The 17,074-nt window shown below is 42.9% G+C and overlaps 4 protein-coding genes across 4 annotated transcripts; 2 read left to right on the top strand and 2 right to left on the bottom strand.

The window, feature by feature from the left end:
• Positions 1-409: 409 nt before the first annotated feature.
• LOC136052619 (histone H4-like) lies at positions 410-4,431 on the bottom strand. Its single transcript, XM_065742877.1, has 2 exons — positions 4,416-4,431; positions 410-746 (listed from the first exon to the last, which is right to left on the bottom strand). Exons 1-2 carry the CDS (start codon positions 4,429-4,431, stop codon positions 430-432), a joined length of 333 nt encoding a protein of 110 aa, XP_065598949.1. The 3' UTR covers positions 410-429.
• Positions 4,432-11,918: 7,487 nt separating this feature from the next.
• On the top strand, positions 11,919-12,866 carry LOC136052587 (histone H1.10). The gene has a single exon (XM_065742840.1). The coding sequence runs from the start codon at positions 11,966-11,968 to the stop codon at positions 12,632-12,634; it is 669 nt and encodes a 222-aa protein (XP_065598912.1). The 5' UTR covers positions 11,919-11,965; the 3' UTR covers positions 12,635-12,866.
• Positions 12,867-13,812: 946 nt separating this feature from the next.
• LOC136052610 (histone H2B 1/2/3/4/6) lies at positions 13,813-14,312 on the bottom strand. Its single transcript, XM_065742867.1, has one exon. It carries the CDS (start codon positions 14,284-14,286, stop codon positions 13,906-13,908), a length of 381 nt encoding a protein of 126 aa, XP_065598939.1. The 5' UTR covers positions 14,287-14,312; the 3' UTR covers positions 13,813-13,905.
• Positions 14,313-14,608: 296 nt separating this feature from the next.
• LOC136052607 (histone H2A.J) lies at positions 14,609-15,069 on the top strand. The gene has a single exon (XM_065742863.1). It carries the CDS (start codon positions 14,609-14,611, stop codon positions 14,996-14,998), a length of 390 nt encoding a protein of 129 aa, XP_065598935.1. The 3' UTR covers positions 14,999-15,069.
• The last annotated feature ends 2,005 nt before the right edge of the window (positions 15,070-17,074 follow it).

Genomic DNA, 17,074 nt, shown 5'->3' with positions numbered 1-17,074 from the left:
CCTTTGCGTTTCCACACTCCCCGAGGCCCCGTGGAGAACGCCGCGGGGGGAGATTTGAGTACGAATCCGCCCCTACGTCTTGCTCACGCCCTCCGTACTAGGAGTCCGCGGGCACTTGCCCCAGGGCTGGAGCCTCTCCTGCAATTTAACCAAATTTATCGGTGAAGCAAGCGCTGTTGCTATGGTTCTGAATACTGTTTTCTCTCTGAACGTTTAACAGCGAAACAGAACTTCAGCTAACTACTCAGCACTTACATGTCAATAAGCACAAGTAGAAAATGATTTACAGACCCAAGTTGCAAGAGTGGGTGGTTTTAAGCATTAAATCACAACTACGTTGAAGCGATACAGCTCTTTTTGAACGTAAGTGGGCGGCTCTGAAAAGAGCCTTTGGGTTATTTTAAAAGCCGATTGTAACGTCAGGTAACTTTATCCGCCGAAGCCGTAGAGGGTGCGTCCCTGGCGCTTGAGCGCATAGACCACGTCCATGGCCGTGACCGTCTTCCTCTTGGCGTGCTCGGTGTAGGTGACGGCGTCGCGGATGACGTTCTCGAGGAAGACCTTGAGCACGCCGCGCGTCTCCTCGTAGATGAGCCCCGAGATGCGCTTGACGCCGCCGCGCCGCGCCAGGCGGCGGATAGCCGGCTTGGTGATGCCCTGGATGTTGTCGCGCAACACTTTGCGGTGCCGCTTGGCTCCCCCCTTGCCGAGCCCCTTCCCGCCCTTGCCTCTGCCGGACATGGTCGCTGCTGTAGGGGCCGCGAAAAAATGTGCTGTAACATCGGCGGGCGGCGTTATTTATAGTACACGAGCCGACCTGACTGGGGACTGCGGCGAGAGAACGCGCGCGAGAAGGAGGGGGAGGGGTTCCCGCCTCCAGCACAGCGGATGATGGCGCAGCGTCCTCGCTTAAACGATGAGTAGTGCTGCAGCGCTTATATCCTCTCGAGTGAATACTCTTCACTTATTAACCTGTCGTAACAATTGGATACTGTTTTTCCTTCCTGTAAATCCTTTTGTCACGGGAATATGCATGTATTTTATTATTGTGTACTGCCCCATGTTTGTTTGAATTATCTTATATTCCCATTGTTTTTCTCACTGCTGTTCATTTATTATTTTATCAATTTTTTCATATGTTTAGACCTAATGAACTTTTCTTCAGAAAATTTAATGTTTTTAAGTCATGCTGACTTTGCACTTGGGCACACTTTGCCCATTTCTGCTGTCAGATTTTCTAAAATTTAGTTTTTGTTGTTTTGTTTTTTATTGCCTTTTTCTAAAATTGGGAATATAATACTCTTTTCCCTTTTTACATAAGCATGACTGAGATTATAAGCCTACACTCATCAAAAGATAATGTAGAAGATTTTTTTAGATAAGTATATTAATATTAAATTATTGACACCTTTCAGTTTGGCTCATTTATTTGTTTGGTTTTGAAAGAACTGGGTTATCACCTCTGAAGTTTAATTTTATTCTGTCCTTTCAAGTATGATTTTCACAAGTCATTTTCAAACTCTATCAGAATTAGAACATATATCATTTACTTAACTGCTCAGTACTAAATTGGATCTTCACTCTTTTCAACAATAAAGGAATTTAATTCTGCCATAGGTGAAGGAGTTTTTTGTTCAAATTTTGGTCAAGCTTTAAGATTTTAATAGGATCATTTTAATTATATTAATTATAATTATCCCGAGTTTTCAAAAGTTTTTTCTTATGCTACCACTAAATATTTTTATGCGCAGCATCACCTCTATGTCCTTTTCAGCTGGTATAGTTCACTTAGTAGAGGCATCCACATTTTTTTCCGTAAGTTTTAACAACTATGTTTCTTGTTGGACAGATGAGGAGTAATGCATAGCTATATCTAAGTTATCATATAATTTGTCACAACCTGAGTCCCCTTAGATTTGTTAGAGTCCTCTTCATTCTGTAAGGCCGAGGCAAATTATTCTGGTGCACTGAGTACACTTGCTGCCTTTCCATATGATTTTTGCACTTTTCCTCTTTTGGATTGTGTTTACATGTTTTTTCGCTGCTATGCTCATATGTTGGTTTTCTTCATCCTGTAGGTAAATAATAAGATGTTTTCTCATTTGTGTTGAAAGGCTAGCACTACTAGAAAGAACTTTTTGTTTGTTTTTTATTTTGGTTTTATTTATTTATTTATTTTGCATCTGCATTGGAAACCTTGGAATTACAAATTAAAGTACATAGTTATTAATTCTGACTTTAGAAATAAAATCATTAATGAAATGAAAGTGGAATTTCAGATATCAGCTCTCAGACAAATATTATACAAATAATAAAAATACTGCCAGACATTATGCTGTAGAAATATATGTGAACAATCTTCTGGAAAGCTGTCTATATTTTTCAAACTAGTAGTTTGCAGTGTTTTTATCAGTACTGGAGAGTTTTTTGGTGCTTCTTGCACTGTCACTCACTGACAAATGGTACTTCATTCTCTATTTAAAACATTATCTGCCAAATGCAAAGGGGAAAAAAATAGAATTGTGATCACTTCTTTGTGATTGAGAAAGGTCACACAGACTCCAGCTTTGCATTTCTCCATGCATTTCTCCATTCATCCTGTTATCTGCCATGCTGAAAACATACCAGATCTCACCTGGGCTATCTGGGGAAATGAAACAGATTTTTCCCTTTAAGTGAAAACTTGGGCACTTGTGGCGGACCAGCTCACCCTACAACACAGGCGAGCTCAGAGTAGAAGGTGAAAAAAAATCAGGAGCTTTGGTAAAGAAAGTTGAACTTACATGAACACCATGGAGTCTGGAGAGTAACCGGTTTGAAATAAGACAGCAGTGTCAGCGAATCACCAGGTTCCCTCATACCATGAATGAAAAATTAATTTCCTCCTGCTATAGCACCATGGTGGGTGGGAGGTGGCAGCCCAACACAAGATACTGAAAGTGGACAACAAAACAAACTTTGAAGAGAGAAATGGGTCAGAGCAAACTTTCAAACAACCTACTCTTTTTGGGTAAATGAAGAAGATTGCTGTCATAAAAATGAGTATCTAGAGACCAGTAATGGGAGTTGTGTTTGTGATGATATTCAGCTGTATATCACAATTGATATATTAAGTTTCTGATGTGGTCTCAGTAAATTACTGCTTTCTTCTAAGTCAAAAATCTCATGTGGGCTATCTAAAAGAAAATGGTTACAGAGCACTGGACATTGACTGCACTGAAATGTGTAAGACTGCAAACAACACACCAGGTTTGATTTCTTTGGTACATTCCAGGTTTCTAAATCTACTCCAGTAGTACTCATTTCTCTTTATCCCTATGGCCATGTACTCCACCTTCAGAGCCACACTACAAAGGTGAGATTCTGGTGTTTGGAGGCTGCCCTCATTCTGATATAAGAAATGGGGTTGCTTCGGATTACTGATAACCTTTCTCTTGTTGCCGTGTCTAGAAACCACACAGGGTCTGAGAAGAAAAGGAAAGTGCTCTGGCATAGCCCAGCAGCTTGTGCCTATCTTTGAGATCAGACATTTGGTACGCACAGTGTGGCTTTTTACATATTAGAAACTGATCCACACAGGCAAAATTTTCCAGAAGTCCTCTCACTTCCTTTGTGCCATGCCAGCTGCCTGCAAAAGAGCAAGTGCAAGCTCTCTGAGTAACTGCAGCATTCCTCTGCAAACCAACACGATCTGGTTGCCGTTTCCTCATGTAAAACGATGACATCAAAGCATTGGTCTCCAGCAGTGATGGCAGGAGGGGCCACGGCACACGCATTTCCCAAAGAATGTTGTCCTTGGCACCTACACATGGACACTGTGAGTCTGATGTCCATTTTGACAGAAGGAGGCTTCCAAAGGCATTGTCCCCCTCCACACCACGCACAAACTGCAGGCTAAATACATGAGTCCCTCTTTCCCTTGTCACAAGCCACTTGGCAGCCCAACAGCTCTCCCCAGGCTAGTGAGGAAAGGGCAGATGCTGACAGGCTCCCTAGATAGCTGGTATAGCTGAATACCAATATGGGGAAAGGCTGGAGGAACTCCTAGACCACTGTTGAGGTGTTGGGAAGATAGTAAATACCTAGTTCCTTGAGTTGAGTTGTTTTAGAACACAGGAGAGAAAAGACAGGTCAGTAAGTTGAGGATGAACTCCAGCACACTGCTTTGCCCACATTGCCTTCCCTGGATTCCAGACTTCTCCCAGGGAGTCTAGAACCAGGCCACTCCAATGTCCCTGCAGGTGGTTTTCCAGGAGCAGGGTGGCCCATGAGGTCATAGCTCTGTAGTGCACCATGGGTGTCTGATCCAGCACTCAGGTGAGGGGCAGCAACTCAGCTGCTCAACAACTCAGCTGACACTTGGCTGATTCTCTTAAATTATTGCTTTGCTTTCCAAAGTTGTATTTGAAGCACACAGGTCTCCTGAACCATTGATACATTAAGCATGGGTAACACATCACAAAATTCTAGTAAGCATGTTTCCTACACAGCAGAGGCTGTTAAGTCCCTCTCCTTGCCTGGGATCTTGCAGAGATGCACTGGGCAAGAAGCGTTTCTTTTGAACTCTTAACAGCAGCTGAAGTACTGTCTCCTGCAAGCAGCCATTCTGGGACAGAATTTTCAAAGAAATGAAATCACCCTTCACATTCCTGTTAAAGTATATTTGATTTTGTCTTGAGCTGTGTGTCTCTGGAGGAAGCCAAGTCTGTAAAATAGTGACGTATGTTGTGTCAGTGTCTCCAGACAAAGCGGTAAACAAAGCTTCCCTGATTAGTAATTTCAGTTATAATATTTTCCTACGCTTAACAAAAATTTCCAAAATAGAACAAAATTAAAATGGAGACAAAATCTGCAAGGTATCAGTCAGCTATAGGGAAAAATTCCATTCTCTACTCTCCCTGTCCCTTTGTCTTTGTTTCAGTAATATTTTTGTTGGAAAACCAAATGTTTTGTTTGAAATCTCAGCTGCTTACAGGGTTTTATATATTCTTAGGCTCTGGATACAACAACAGTCATGTCTTTGGGGGCCCAGCAGTTGGGAAAGATGACCCTAACCATAGCAGGAAGCACAGGTCTATCATTTCCTAGCCCATGCTGACGCAAATAAATGTTCCATAAAACATAAAATGTGCAGAAATTTACATTTCTCCATAACAAACTGCATGAAATTTCTTTTGGCTGAATCTTCAAGTTTACTGAAATCCCTTTGGACTGAATGTCTTAATTTTTGCTCTCCCTACCCTGTCTAATTTAGTGTCTTCTACATATGCTAAGGGTACAGCCTGTTTTATAATCCAGGATATTACTAGAAACAGTAAAATAGTATGAAATCCTGGGATATTCGAATCTTTTATGAGTTGTTCTTCAATTAGCTGTTAACTGCTGTGCTCTCACCTCAGTTTATAGCCAGTTTTCAAGTACCTGATGGCCTGCTGAACTGCTTATACTCCCTCGGATCCCAGAAGAGATCCCAATTGAGAATACTGTGGGAAATCATTCCAAAAATGTTAGTGAATGCAAAGTGCAATAAGCACCCCTCCCTTGTTTGCACAGATTCTCTCTTATCTATATTTATAAGTATCAAGACATCAGCAATTTTCTTGTTCTCCATTCACTATTAACAGTCAAACACCCTCCTTTTATTTCTGATAATAGTTCAGTGTCACTTAGACACTCCACAGTCTTCCCAAGTTATATATCTCCCAATGTGTCACTACACTCATTATTAGAAATTATTCCCTTACTTTTAATTTGCTGCAAGTATTTTTTTATATTTTCTTATATTTTCAGCAATGTTCACTGAGCAAATATAATTCCCTTCTCAGTGTTTTAAGTGTTTATGAAAGAATATTAATTTTTCAGCCTTCTTTTTGAGTCAGACAATTCCATCCATATGTGCTACTCCTTTATCATGGAGTAGCTCCTAGAACTATGATAATCGCTCTTGCTTTCCTCTGCATGTTTCCTTATTTTTCACTTCTTGTCACCTGTCATTCAGTACAAAAGCCAGGCATAAAACATACAGTGAGACCACAGGAGTTCTGACTACAGTGGAAGATCTTCATTTGTGTGGCAGGTATAATCAGTATGTTCCTCCCTTAATTCTTATTTTCCTCCCTTGATTTGTTATTAAATTAAATCTAAATCATTTCAGGTTATAGTCATAACTGGACCATGCAGATCTCTTCAGGTGCTTGTCAACTGCTACCCTAAAGCTGACATATTTCTTTCCAAGTAAATTTCACAGCTTTGAAGATACTGTCTCCAGTTTACAAGGGATTTTTCACTTTCTAATCTCCATCATTCTAGATTTATTGTTGGCTCTTGTAACATTTCTAGATATGCACTGTGAACTATTATTCAAATGAATAAAAAAATTATATCAGACCAAAGACTGATTCTTGCAGAATAACGTTTGACAGTGTTTGATGTAATAAATTAAATTAAACCTAATTTAATAAATGACAATCATAAACTTCCAAACATAATTTCATTATCAGTTGGTGTGTGTTTGTTTTGTGGTAGACAAAATTTCCCTGATTAGTAATTTTGGTTATAATATTTTCCTACACCTAACAAAAATTTCCAAAACTGAATAACATTAAAATGGAGATCAAATCTGCAATGTATCAGTCAGTTATAAGGTAATATTTCATTCTCTACTGAGAGTCTTCCTAAAGTTAATTTTGGAGCAAGCAGTTTTACATCCTCCTTGAAATTTGGCTGACATAGTAACAAAAGATGTTCTTTTCCTGAGATATGCTGAGACTGTGGCACTATAGCTTAGTTCTTGCCCATGTTACTTAGACACCTTAAGAGTAACAGAGTGGTTTTTAGTCAGGGTTCAGAACTGGATCTACTGAGTATTACCACAGGTAGGCTTTCAGTGTTCCTTTCACTTAGTGTGATATGTTATGAAATGGCATCTAAGAACGTATGCATGCTCACTGCTACTGAAGGGATAGGATGTGGATATTCTACATTGATGACCTAGTGTCAATTTACAGCACTGGCTGGATAAGTATTTGTAATATGACTCTCTGGAATCTAACTGTGTTGTGCATTACCAAATTCTTCTCTTTTTCCAGGCATTAGTGAGAGTTATATTAAGGGTTACATTTCATTTCCACACATAGGCATGTGTCCTTTATTTGTTTCCTCTTCTTCTGCTGCTGAAAACAGGACAACATTTATAGCCCAATAGAACAAAATTCTGTTCATAAATTAAATTCATATATACAGTAATAATAATACTCATTGATGGGTGTAGAGAAATAAAACATGATTCTGTAGGGATATCTTTTCATAGACTCTCGGAAGCCAGAAGGGACACTTTGAGTCTTCAAGCTAGCATTTTCCAGGTGAATAGAGATTTTCAACTTTGGTCATTAAAAGAGACAGCCCTAACATTTATCTGGCTGGTAAACATTCAGCAGTGATGGCAAAGAGGAGAATGGGTTTATTTTATTTCTTTTATCTACTCACATACAAGAATCCATTAGATCCTGATTAGGCATTTCAATCACTGCTTTGTTGTTGCTGTTGTTGTTGTTTCGGTTCATTTTTCTATGTTATTGCCTTTCTTATACAAACCTATTTATCTACTCTGGTTTTAGGGGTTTGGGTTTGTATTCTTATTTGAAATATCAGATTTGCCAATATTCCAGCTAGCATTACAAGTCCTTTACTCATGGACAATTTCACTACAAAGCCAAGACAGGGCAATTAAAACTTGAAAAGAAGTTAAAACCAAAGGTAAAAAATGGAAAGAGTACAATTTGTCATTAATCTGCATATGGGTTTCACAAATTAACATGGATAAGTACTAATTGAAAACCAGTACTGATGGAGGTGATATTTTCCCTCCACTCAGCACTGATAAGAACTGCCCAGTGACAGGATGAGAGGAAATCAGCACAAACCAAAGCACAGGAATTTATACTAAAACTTAAACAACAACGACAACAATAACAACAACAACAACAACAACAACAACAATAATAATAATAATTTTACTGCAAGGTGTTCAAACAGAAGAACAGTTTGCCCATAGAGGTTGTAATGTCTCCTTGCACTAGTTGACCATGCTTTGATCCTGGGCATTAGACTCAATGATCTGGAGAGATGCTTTCCAACTTCCACTATTCCATGAAACTAAAATCACCACAGTCTTACAGATCACTGTCATTATTTTCAAGTGTTCACATCACTGGCAGAACCCTGCTTTGCTGAGCCTAAGTAAATACGAAGACCACCATGGAGATTACTAGACCCTTCTATGATGGGAGGAATGTGGTGGGAATTTCCCTTCAGTATCTCACCCTTTCAGACCTCAGTAATATGATGGACTTAGAGTACTTTAATTTCTGGATATATTTATCACTCCACTGTGTTAGACTGACAAGAACTAGAAGCTTTTTTAGTTCATTCGTTTTGCTTTTGTCCTGCTTTGAATGCAGTAGAGGCCAAAATCGTTCCTGAACCTGAGGATCAAACAATGTTATGGCAATCTACATGTGAAAAAAGAAAGCAGCAGTAGTGATCCTGCTGCTATGCAGCTGCAGAACTTTTTTACATTCACTTTGCTAGAGACAGAAAACAGAGTATCTCCATTCGTCTCAGTAGCATCAACTGACTGTTCCAGTACAGGACAAATTATTTTGCATGTTTTTAGAACTAGGTTTCTTGGTATATACTGAGTAGAAACATGATTTTCTCTGCTTTCTCAATTGTGTGTTGCTGCAGGTAATAGTTTAGAAGGCAAAATAGATATGTTTATTAGGACTTGTGATGCCTTAACACCGAAACATCTGAAGCCATCTTTTCTTAGCTTTATTGAGGCATATGTGTCAAGCAACACACGTGATTTAGTACTGATTACACTTTGACATTTTAATTCTTCCTTACTATATGAACTTCATAATTGTTGAATCAGCACTGTCGTAAATTTGCCACACAGCAAAAACTTGACTAATGCTTCTTGATCCTGTTATATATATATATATTGTTAAAATTACCTTATGCATGCAAATGTTAAAATTACCTGAATGCATGCAAAAAACATCTTTTGTCTAGAGAATAGGATACTTACATTAAAAATGTGTATTTTTTCTCGGTCTTCAACACGATAAGAAGAGTAAATATCATTAAGCAAGTGTAGTCTTCAGCTTATTTGTACTGTCCTTCTGTATTCTGTGTGTCTAATCTGCCTCTGTCTAATGTCTAAACTGTTTTTCCTCCATGTGAAGTCTATGTCATGATAACAAAAAAAAAAAAAAATCAGGGTTCTCTCTTAACAGCTATTTCCAGAAAAATAAACTTGAAAATTGTTTAGAGTTTCTGACAGGTTTATTTTATCTGATTAACTGGAGGATTTCAATTCCACACCAAAGGAGGAAAAAATCAACAGGAAAAAGAAAAGGAAAATGGAAAGGAAAAAGGGAAGAGAGAAAAAGGGAAAGCAGAAGGAAATGATAAGGAAAAAACTCTATTCACACCATTTCATAACTCTAAAGGTCCGCTCTCCACTCTTCAAAAACTTTTCAGAAATAACAGTCAAGACCAGGAAACCTCTCAGTGATCAGAAAAAGTAGGCCAGGGGTATGCCCTATGCAGATCAGAAAAGGTCTGATGCCTGAGGAACAGGAAGGATGAGGGATGCTGGCAACTCGATGTTGGAGGCAAACTGCCAGGTCTGCATTCAGGTGTCTCAGTTTGCCAGGGAAAAACAAGGAACTCTGGAAGAGCAACTCAGAACAGTCAGCACTTGAGGGAGGGAGATATTTAAAAACACTTGGATTTACACCTGCCCACTGGGAACTAAAACCAGGAGAAGCTGAGTATCCATCAGATCAGATGATCTCACCCCCACTGCCTGCATCTCTAACTGAGAAGAGTGCCTTACATCAAACAGACCTGCGTACCTGACAATCCTTCCTAGCTCTGTCTTCTCTATCACTTACAGACTGATCCTGTTTATGGAAATCTCCATCTAACTAATCTGGAAAATAAGCATCATCAACTAACTTTCTGTCTCTCAAAATTCTACCCCAGTTGCTCATGTAGGTGCCTAGCCTAAGCTCTGTGGTTAATGTGGATTTGCCCTGGCTGCTTATCTGAGAATGACACCACCTTGACTGAAAAGTGTGGCAGGTCTCAGACTGCTCAGGATGCCTTTCAGCCTGGCTTCAATAGTGGGGTACTGTAGAGCTGGAATCTACCCCTTCCTCTGCCTTTACTTTCCTCTCCTTCGATGTATCAGCTGGCATACATTTGGACATAGCAAAATTAAAACAGAAATACATGAGAAGATAAAACAGTGACAATTCATTGTTTATACTCTGGCTATTCTAATGTACCTCAATACTCCTTGCTATTTTGGTATACTTCATTTAATCTAAAATTACTTAATGTTAAGAATAACTTAATGGTATCTTCAGCACTGAACCAATATAAACGACATGACAAGGCCTTCTGTACAACTTATCTTCAAGAATCTCAGATTCATCAGTGCTAGAAGAGATATCCTCTTGTACAACAACCCATTGACATTTTGCATCATGTCTCTTTCCAAAGTGCAGTGGAACAAAACAGTAATTTGGGGATTCATTGGTTGTTTTTCATTGAAGGAATAAATCTTGGTCTGCTTTCTAATTAGAAACCAGTTGAGGCTTCTGACTTCTGATCAGCTCCAAAATTATTGCAATCAATACTTATCACTACTTTAACTAGCAAAAAATCATTTTCACTTGTCACCTGATGAGACTGTTATTAAATGAAAATCAAGGCTGATTTGAACTTGTGAGGATTGTCTGAAAATTATGTCAGCATATGAGGATTTATATTATGAGCATTTGTCTGATTGTTACCTTTTTCCTCTTAAGAAGAGAATTACAGATTTTATGAAGCTTATGGTGATAAAAGCCTATCTCCAAATATATGTAAATAAATATTGTATGAGTCATTCTGTTCTCAGAGGTCTTATTTTCATGTTATAGTATTTATTTGGGGGACGAGAAGCTTCAGTTTGTTTCACTAATGTTTAAGGAGAACGTGACATATCTTTGTGCATATATATCTGTTGGACGTTTTTCTCCTTGCTTCTGACTTCTGCAAGTTTTAAGAACACTAGTACACGGTTCTGTAAGGAAGAAAACATCGAGCTTGCAGGCTATTTCTACTTTATATTTATTAACGAGGCAAAAACAGCTTCGTTTTTGTATACAGAAAGTATCTCCAAAAAACAAAGAAAAATAATAAAAATCAAAGTGCTGCCATTCCCTCACAGAACACAACAAAACACGAGGAGCAGGGACAAGTTTCAGTACATACATTCCTCTGGACGTATCTTCTTTTCTCAAAACGCGGAATTTTGTGGGAATACCGTATTCTTAATAGTTAAAGATATGGTTCAGGGAGGCGATTCTCTATCCATATTCAAAGCTCAGCCACGAAATTGTGTTACTTCCTTCTCTTTGAAATCAATTTGCGAGAAAAGTATTGAAGCTGCCGTCTCGGTATCCACCCTGTTCTGGAGAAAAGCCCCTAAAGAACAAGTCTGCGCTACGGGGGAGATTTTTTAACGAAAGGTTTTATTTTAATTTAGACGGAAAAACAAAAGTTCGCCTTCCCCAGGGTCTTCCCGGACGCAGGACGGCAGGTTAAACGCGTCTTTTCGCTCTCATCCTGGATGCCCGCGGCGACAAACTCCCCAGAATGAAGCTTCAAGGTCTCCCCTTTACCCCCCGAAGAAAGCGGGGTGATTTCGCTGCCGGCATTTTGCAAAAAATAAGAATTTATAACTCCGAAGAAACACAGACTCGGAGGACAGAAAGCTCTTCCTGGCTAACAGTTAGGCGGGCTCTGCAAAGCACCAATCACAGATCACCGCTTCGCTATAAATTCAGGCATCGGGGTTACTGTAGCCCAATTACTTTCTTTTGATTAGGAAGAAGTCTCTGCCGCGATGTCGGAGACCGCTCCCGCCGCCGCTCCCGCTGTCGCGGCCCCCGCCGCTAAGGCCGCCGCCAAGAAGCCGAAGAAGGCGGCGGGCGGCGCCAAAGCCCGCAAGCCCGCGGGCCCCAGCGTCACCGAGCTGATCACCAAGGCCGTGTCCGCCTCCAAGGAGCGCAAGGGGCTCTCCCTCGCCGCGCTCAAGAAGGCGCTGGCCGCCGGCGGCTACGACGTGGAGAAGAACAACAGCCGCATCAAGCTGGGGCTCAAGAGCCTCGTCGGCAAGGGCACCCTGGTGCAGACCAAGGGCACCGGCGCCTCGGGCTCGTTCCGTCTCAGCAAGAAGCCGGGTGAGGTGAAAGAGAAGGCTCCCAAGAAGAGAACGCCCGCGGCTAAGCCCAAGAAACCGGCGGCTAAGAAGCCCGCCAGCGCCGCCAAAAAGCCCAAGAAGGCGGCGGCGGCGGCAGCAAAGAAGAGCCCCAAAAAAGCTAAGAAGCCGGCGGCCGCTGCCACCAAGAAGGCAGCCAAGAGCCCCAAGAAGGCGACCAAGGCTGCCAAGCCCAAAAAGGCGACGACTGCCAAGAGCCCGGCCAAGGCGAAGGCGGTGAAGCCCAAAGCTGCCAAATCCAAGGCGGCCAAACACAAGGCAGCCAAGGCGAAGAAAGCGGCGGCTAAGAAGTGAAGTATTAGAATGGAAATACTTAAACCCAACGGCTCTTTTAAGAGCCACCCACCGCTGTCCGAAAAAGAGCTGAGACACTCGGACATCGAGCTCCGTGCCTGCAGCGAAGCTCACAGTTCGCCATTATTTGCTCGGGATCGGATGGGATGCTCGCCTGCAGAAAGCGCAGGGCGCGGAGCTGCCGGACGTGGTTAAGCTAGGGCTGGAAAAAAAAAATAAAGTTTGTGTACGCTGGAAAAACTCTCTTCAGGCTGCCTTTGTCTGAGCGCCGCAGGACGGCGGCGCGTGTGTTAAAGGGACTGCTGGGGCGGGTATCGCTCCGGTGCATGCAGGTCTCTCTCGGTGCGCTTTAACTCAGACAATGAGGTCCCTAACAGTCTGCGTGCAATCGCCACGCCTCTGAGGGACCGTCGCTGCCAACTCTCCTGCGCGGCTCCCCCCGCGTCCTTGGCAATGACCTCTCGCTCGACGGGGGAAGTTTTAATTCCTGCATAGCTTCACGGAGCTGCTGTTAGAGCCGCAGAGCGCCGAGGCGGAGCAGGCAGCGCGGCCGCCACCATCCTCCCTCTCCCACCGCCGGGCGCAGCGCTCGCAGGGGCCGCTACCGTCCGGACCCGCAGCGGCGCGGGGCTGCCTGGGACGGCCGGCTCTGCCTGAGGTTTGTTCTGATTGGCTGATGGGAGAGTCCGCGGCCGCTAATTGGACGGTTGGAACGATTCAAAAAGCCCGCGCTGCCGCCGTGTCGTCCCTGTTCTGCTCACAAAGGGTCTGTCCTGCTGCGTCCCCGTTCCCAGGTCTGCAGGAGCAATCGTCATCTCGTAAGCAAGCTTTGAGCGCCGAAGAATAAGACCACCTAGGCAGAAAAAAAAAAACACGGCTGCTTTTTCCTCTGTTGAATGTGCTAGTGGAGCTATTGGAGGATATGCAATATTTAAGAAGGAAGCTGTGTATTAATGCATTGTGACTACTGAAAATATAGTTTTGTGTTTATTGGACAACGAAATGACACAACGCTTAAAAAGTTACTTAGGCAACACATCTGAAATTGTTTAGCATTACAAAGCATTAACCATGAATCAGGCAACAGATCTTCCATTTATCCATTTAGTACTTGTAGTAATTAACCCGGAACCAAGCAGGAAGTGTTCCGTCATTTATTTCAGCGACCAAACCAATCAGATATGGAGACACGCTGTGTTAAAGCTCTTTCACTGAAAGCGTGGGTGGCTCTGAAAAGAGCCTTTGGGTTAAAAACAAAGGTCCGGACTGCCCTACTTGGAGCTGGTGTACTTGGTGACCGCCTTGGTGCCCTCGGACACGGCGTGCTTGGCCAGCTCGCCGGGCAGCAGCAGCCGCACGGCCGTCTGGATCTCCCGCGACGTGATGGTCGAGCGCTTGTTGTAGTGCGCCAGGCGCGACGCCTCGCCAGCGATGCGCTCGAAGATGTCGTTGACGAACGAGTTCATGATGCCCATGGCCTTGGACGAGATGCCCGTGTCGGGGTGCACCTGCTTCAGCACCTTGTACACGTAGATCGAGTAGCTCTCCTTGCGGCTCTTCTTGCGCTTCTTGTCGCCCTTCTTCTGGGTCTTGGTGACCGCCTTCTTCGAGCCCTTCTTCGGGGCGGGCGCGGACTTGGCCGGCTCAGGCATTTCCAACAACAAACCCCCAACGCACTACACAGCGGACTGTTCTTAAGATGGCTGCGGGCTCCTATTTATAGGGCTGGTATGCAAATAAGAGGTTCCAATTCGTGCAAGACGATTGGCCCTTTCTACAATGGCTCCTTTGTCTCTGATTGGTTGCAATATGATCCGCTCTGTCATTTGTTGGTTTCATAGTAATTGTTTCTAGCCAACCACCGAGCGTTACTCCCGACCTCGGAAGGGATAAAAAGGGACGAGCTTCAGCGGCGCTATGTTCTTGGCAGTAGAGTATCCGGAGCGATCGGTGGTGCACCTTTCTGTGAGTGCCATGTCGGGCCGCGGGAAGCAGGGCGGAAAGGTTAGAGCTAAGGCCAAGTCGCGATCATCACGGGCCGGGCTGCAGTTCCCCGTGGGCCGCGTGCACCGGCTGCTGCGCAAGGGCAACTACGCCGAGCGAGTGGGGGCTGGGGCGCCCGTGTATATGGCAGCTGTGCTGGAGTACCTGACGGCCGAGATCCTGGAGCTGGCGGGCAACGCGGCCCGCGACAACAAGAAGACGCGCATCATCCCCCGCCACCTGCAGCTGGCCATCCGCAACGACGAGGAGCTCAACAAGCTGCTGGGCAAGGTCACCATCGCGCAGGGTGGGGTGCTGCCCAACATCCAGGCTGTGCTGCTGCCCAAGAAGACTGAGAGTCACAAGGCTAAAAGCAAATAATCTCAGCCAACGATGCCGGTTAGATTTTTCAGAACTTAACATAATCCAAAGGCTCTTTTCAGAGCCACCCACTTCCTCAGAGAAGAGTTGAGTTGCTGTTTTTTAAGGAACTACAGTTGCATCAAGTGTTTCTATTATTCTGCCTTTGTTTTCAATGTATTGATTAAAATTTTTGCTTTCTGTATGTGTCTGTAAGTGTTTCCTTTATAACTCATCTGTTTTATTGATGAAAGGCTATTTGTTTTGGCTGCTGTATCCCAGTGTTTTACTTGTAACAGTAGATTGTTTCTTAATGTATAATCTGCTTTTTGTTATGCTACGTATCATAGTTTTGTGGAATGAGATAGAGTGTTGGCTATGAAATTAGAAAAGTAACTGAAGTAAGAAGATAAATTGAAGAATGTGCCAAACCTGCATATCCTTACCTTAAGATGAAGGAGAACTTGGTGCATAGGCCTTGATCTTAATATTGTAAAGCTGTCCTGCAGCTGAACTTATTTAGAAGAGAATGAGAAACGTTGTAGGGACAATAATTAATTTGATCTGGATCCTGAACAATTCTGACTTGCTCAGTAAAGCAGCAACTGTAGCATCTTTCAGGAAAACTGCAACACTGACATTTCTTTTTAAGAGGTTTTTCAGTCATGCTGGTGTGTTAAATGGTCTTACTGTATGCAGCTACTTTCCTGTTCATATCAGTTAACTGTAGACTATGTTACAAGAAATGGTGGATGTAAGTATCATCCAAGAGTACTGTGCTTAAGCACCTCTGATTCACTGTTATTCAGAAGGCTGACTCCTACTGCTGGGGTGCTCCCTGGAGCTGCCTGTGACTGCAACAAGGCCACAGCTCCCACCTGCACAGCACTTCCCCTGAGGAGGGAGGACTGCTCTTAAGGAAGATAATAGCACTGATAGCACACCCCTGCTGAAGCAGAGGAGCTCTCTAGTTAGGGGTCTTCCATAGCTGAACAGAGTGGTTGGGGATTGTTCCTCTGGATGTAAGGGAAGAGCTGCCTGATGCAGCAGGCTGGTTCCATTTGGTTGACTTCACCTGTGCCTTGTGTTTCTGCTTGTAAGTGGATAAATGTAAAGTTGTTACATTTTTGAGGTTGTTTTATTGATCCTAGTTAGCTGCAGCTTCTTCCAGGCTGTTCTTCCAAAACATCTCTTTTATATCAAGTCTCCAGGACAGATATCCATGCATCTCTGACAGATTGCAATACCTGCACCAAAGCACTGGAATGCTGGAAGAAGCCAAGGATGCTGTATCCAGGTGTGGAAGTGCAGCAAGTTCTGCCGTTGGCACCAGGGAGGGCCCTACAGCTCTGACTGTGGTGTAAGCCCAGCACACTGTGCAGAACTCAATCTCTTTTCCACAATCTCATTTGAAGCATAACATGTTTCACTCGGTGCTCTGCTCACTATGCAACAACAGTTTCATGTTCTGGGATGCTTATGTCTGCTTTCTTGCCTTACTTGTTTTCATTCCTAGCTTCTAGGGGCTGTACTGCTGTGGCTCTTGCACTGCCACCACACTGAGGGTCAGACCTCCATGTCCTTTAGGCCATGCAGTTCTAGGGTAAGTTGGCTGAGCAACTGGAGTGTTGCCAAACCTCCAACGATCAAAGACCATTGGTTTTCAGGCAAGTTGTACCAGATGTTGCAAAGGGAGTTTAAGTAATTATTTTCTCTTATTTGCATAAAACCTAAATTGCAGTAAAGAGGAAAATCTTACCCTATGGTGCCCCTGTTAGCTGCAGCTCTGGGGTTCCAGAGCACCTTCATGTTCCCAATAACTTGGGATGTTCAAAGACAACAAACTTCTGAGCATAGTTGGTTAGAATTATGTTTTTGATACTATCTGTATATCAAGTCTTAGAATTGCACTGTTTAAAAACTAAGTAAAAGATTTTTTTAAATGCTTTTTCACCTTATTTTTCAACACGTGGAGTAAAGCACTAAAAGAAAAATCTTGCATGTCTGCAGTCTGCATTATTCCTATTGTAATAGGTACAATCATGTATGTAAATCATCATTTAAGTTCAAGAAAGCAGTAATTTAAATTGTATATAA

The sequence above is a fragment of the Cyrtonyx montezumae genome, unplaced genomic scaffold, assembly GCF_038088225.1.
Source record: "Cyrtonyx montezumae isolate F1298 unplaced genomic scaffold, pur_monq_1.0 scaffold_3, whole genome shotgun sequence".
Lineage (NCBI taxonomy): Eukaryota > Metazoa > Chordata > Aves > Galliformes > Odontophoridae > Cyrtonyx > Cyrtonyx montezumae.
Note: the sequence above shows the minus strand (reverse complement) of the source record. Positions and strands in the feature narration are given on the sequence as shown.

Bases quoted from the DNA above. Each gene is read 5' to 3' on its own strand.
- LOC136052610 (XM_065742867.1), bottom strand. From the start codon at position 14,286: ATGCCTGAGCCGGCCAAGTCCGCGCCCGCCCCGAAGAAGGGCTCGAAG.
- LOC136052587 (XM_065742840.1), top strand. From the start codon at position 11,966: ATGTCGGAGACCGCTCCCGCCGCCGCTCCCGCTGTCGCGGCCCCCGCC.
- LOC136052607 (XM_065742863.1), top strand. From the start codon at position 14,609: ATGTCGGGCCGCGGGAAGCAGGGCGGAAAGGTTAGAGCTAAGGCCAAG.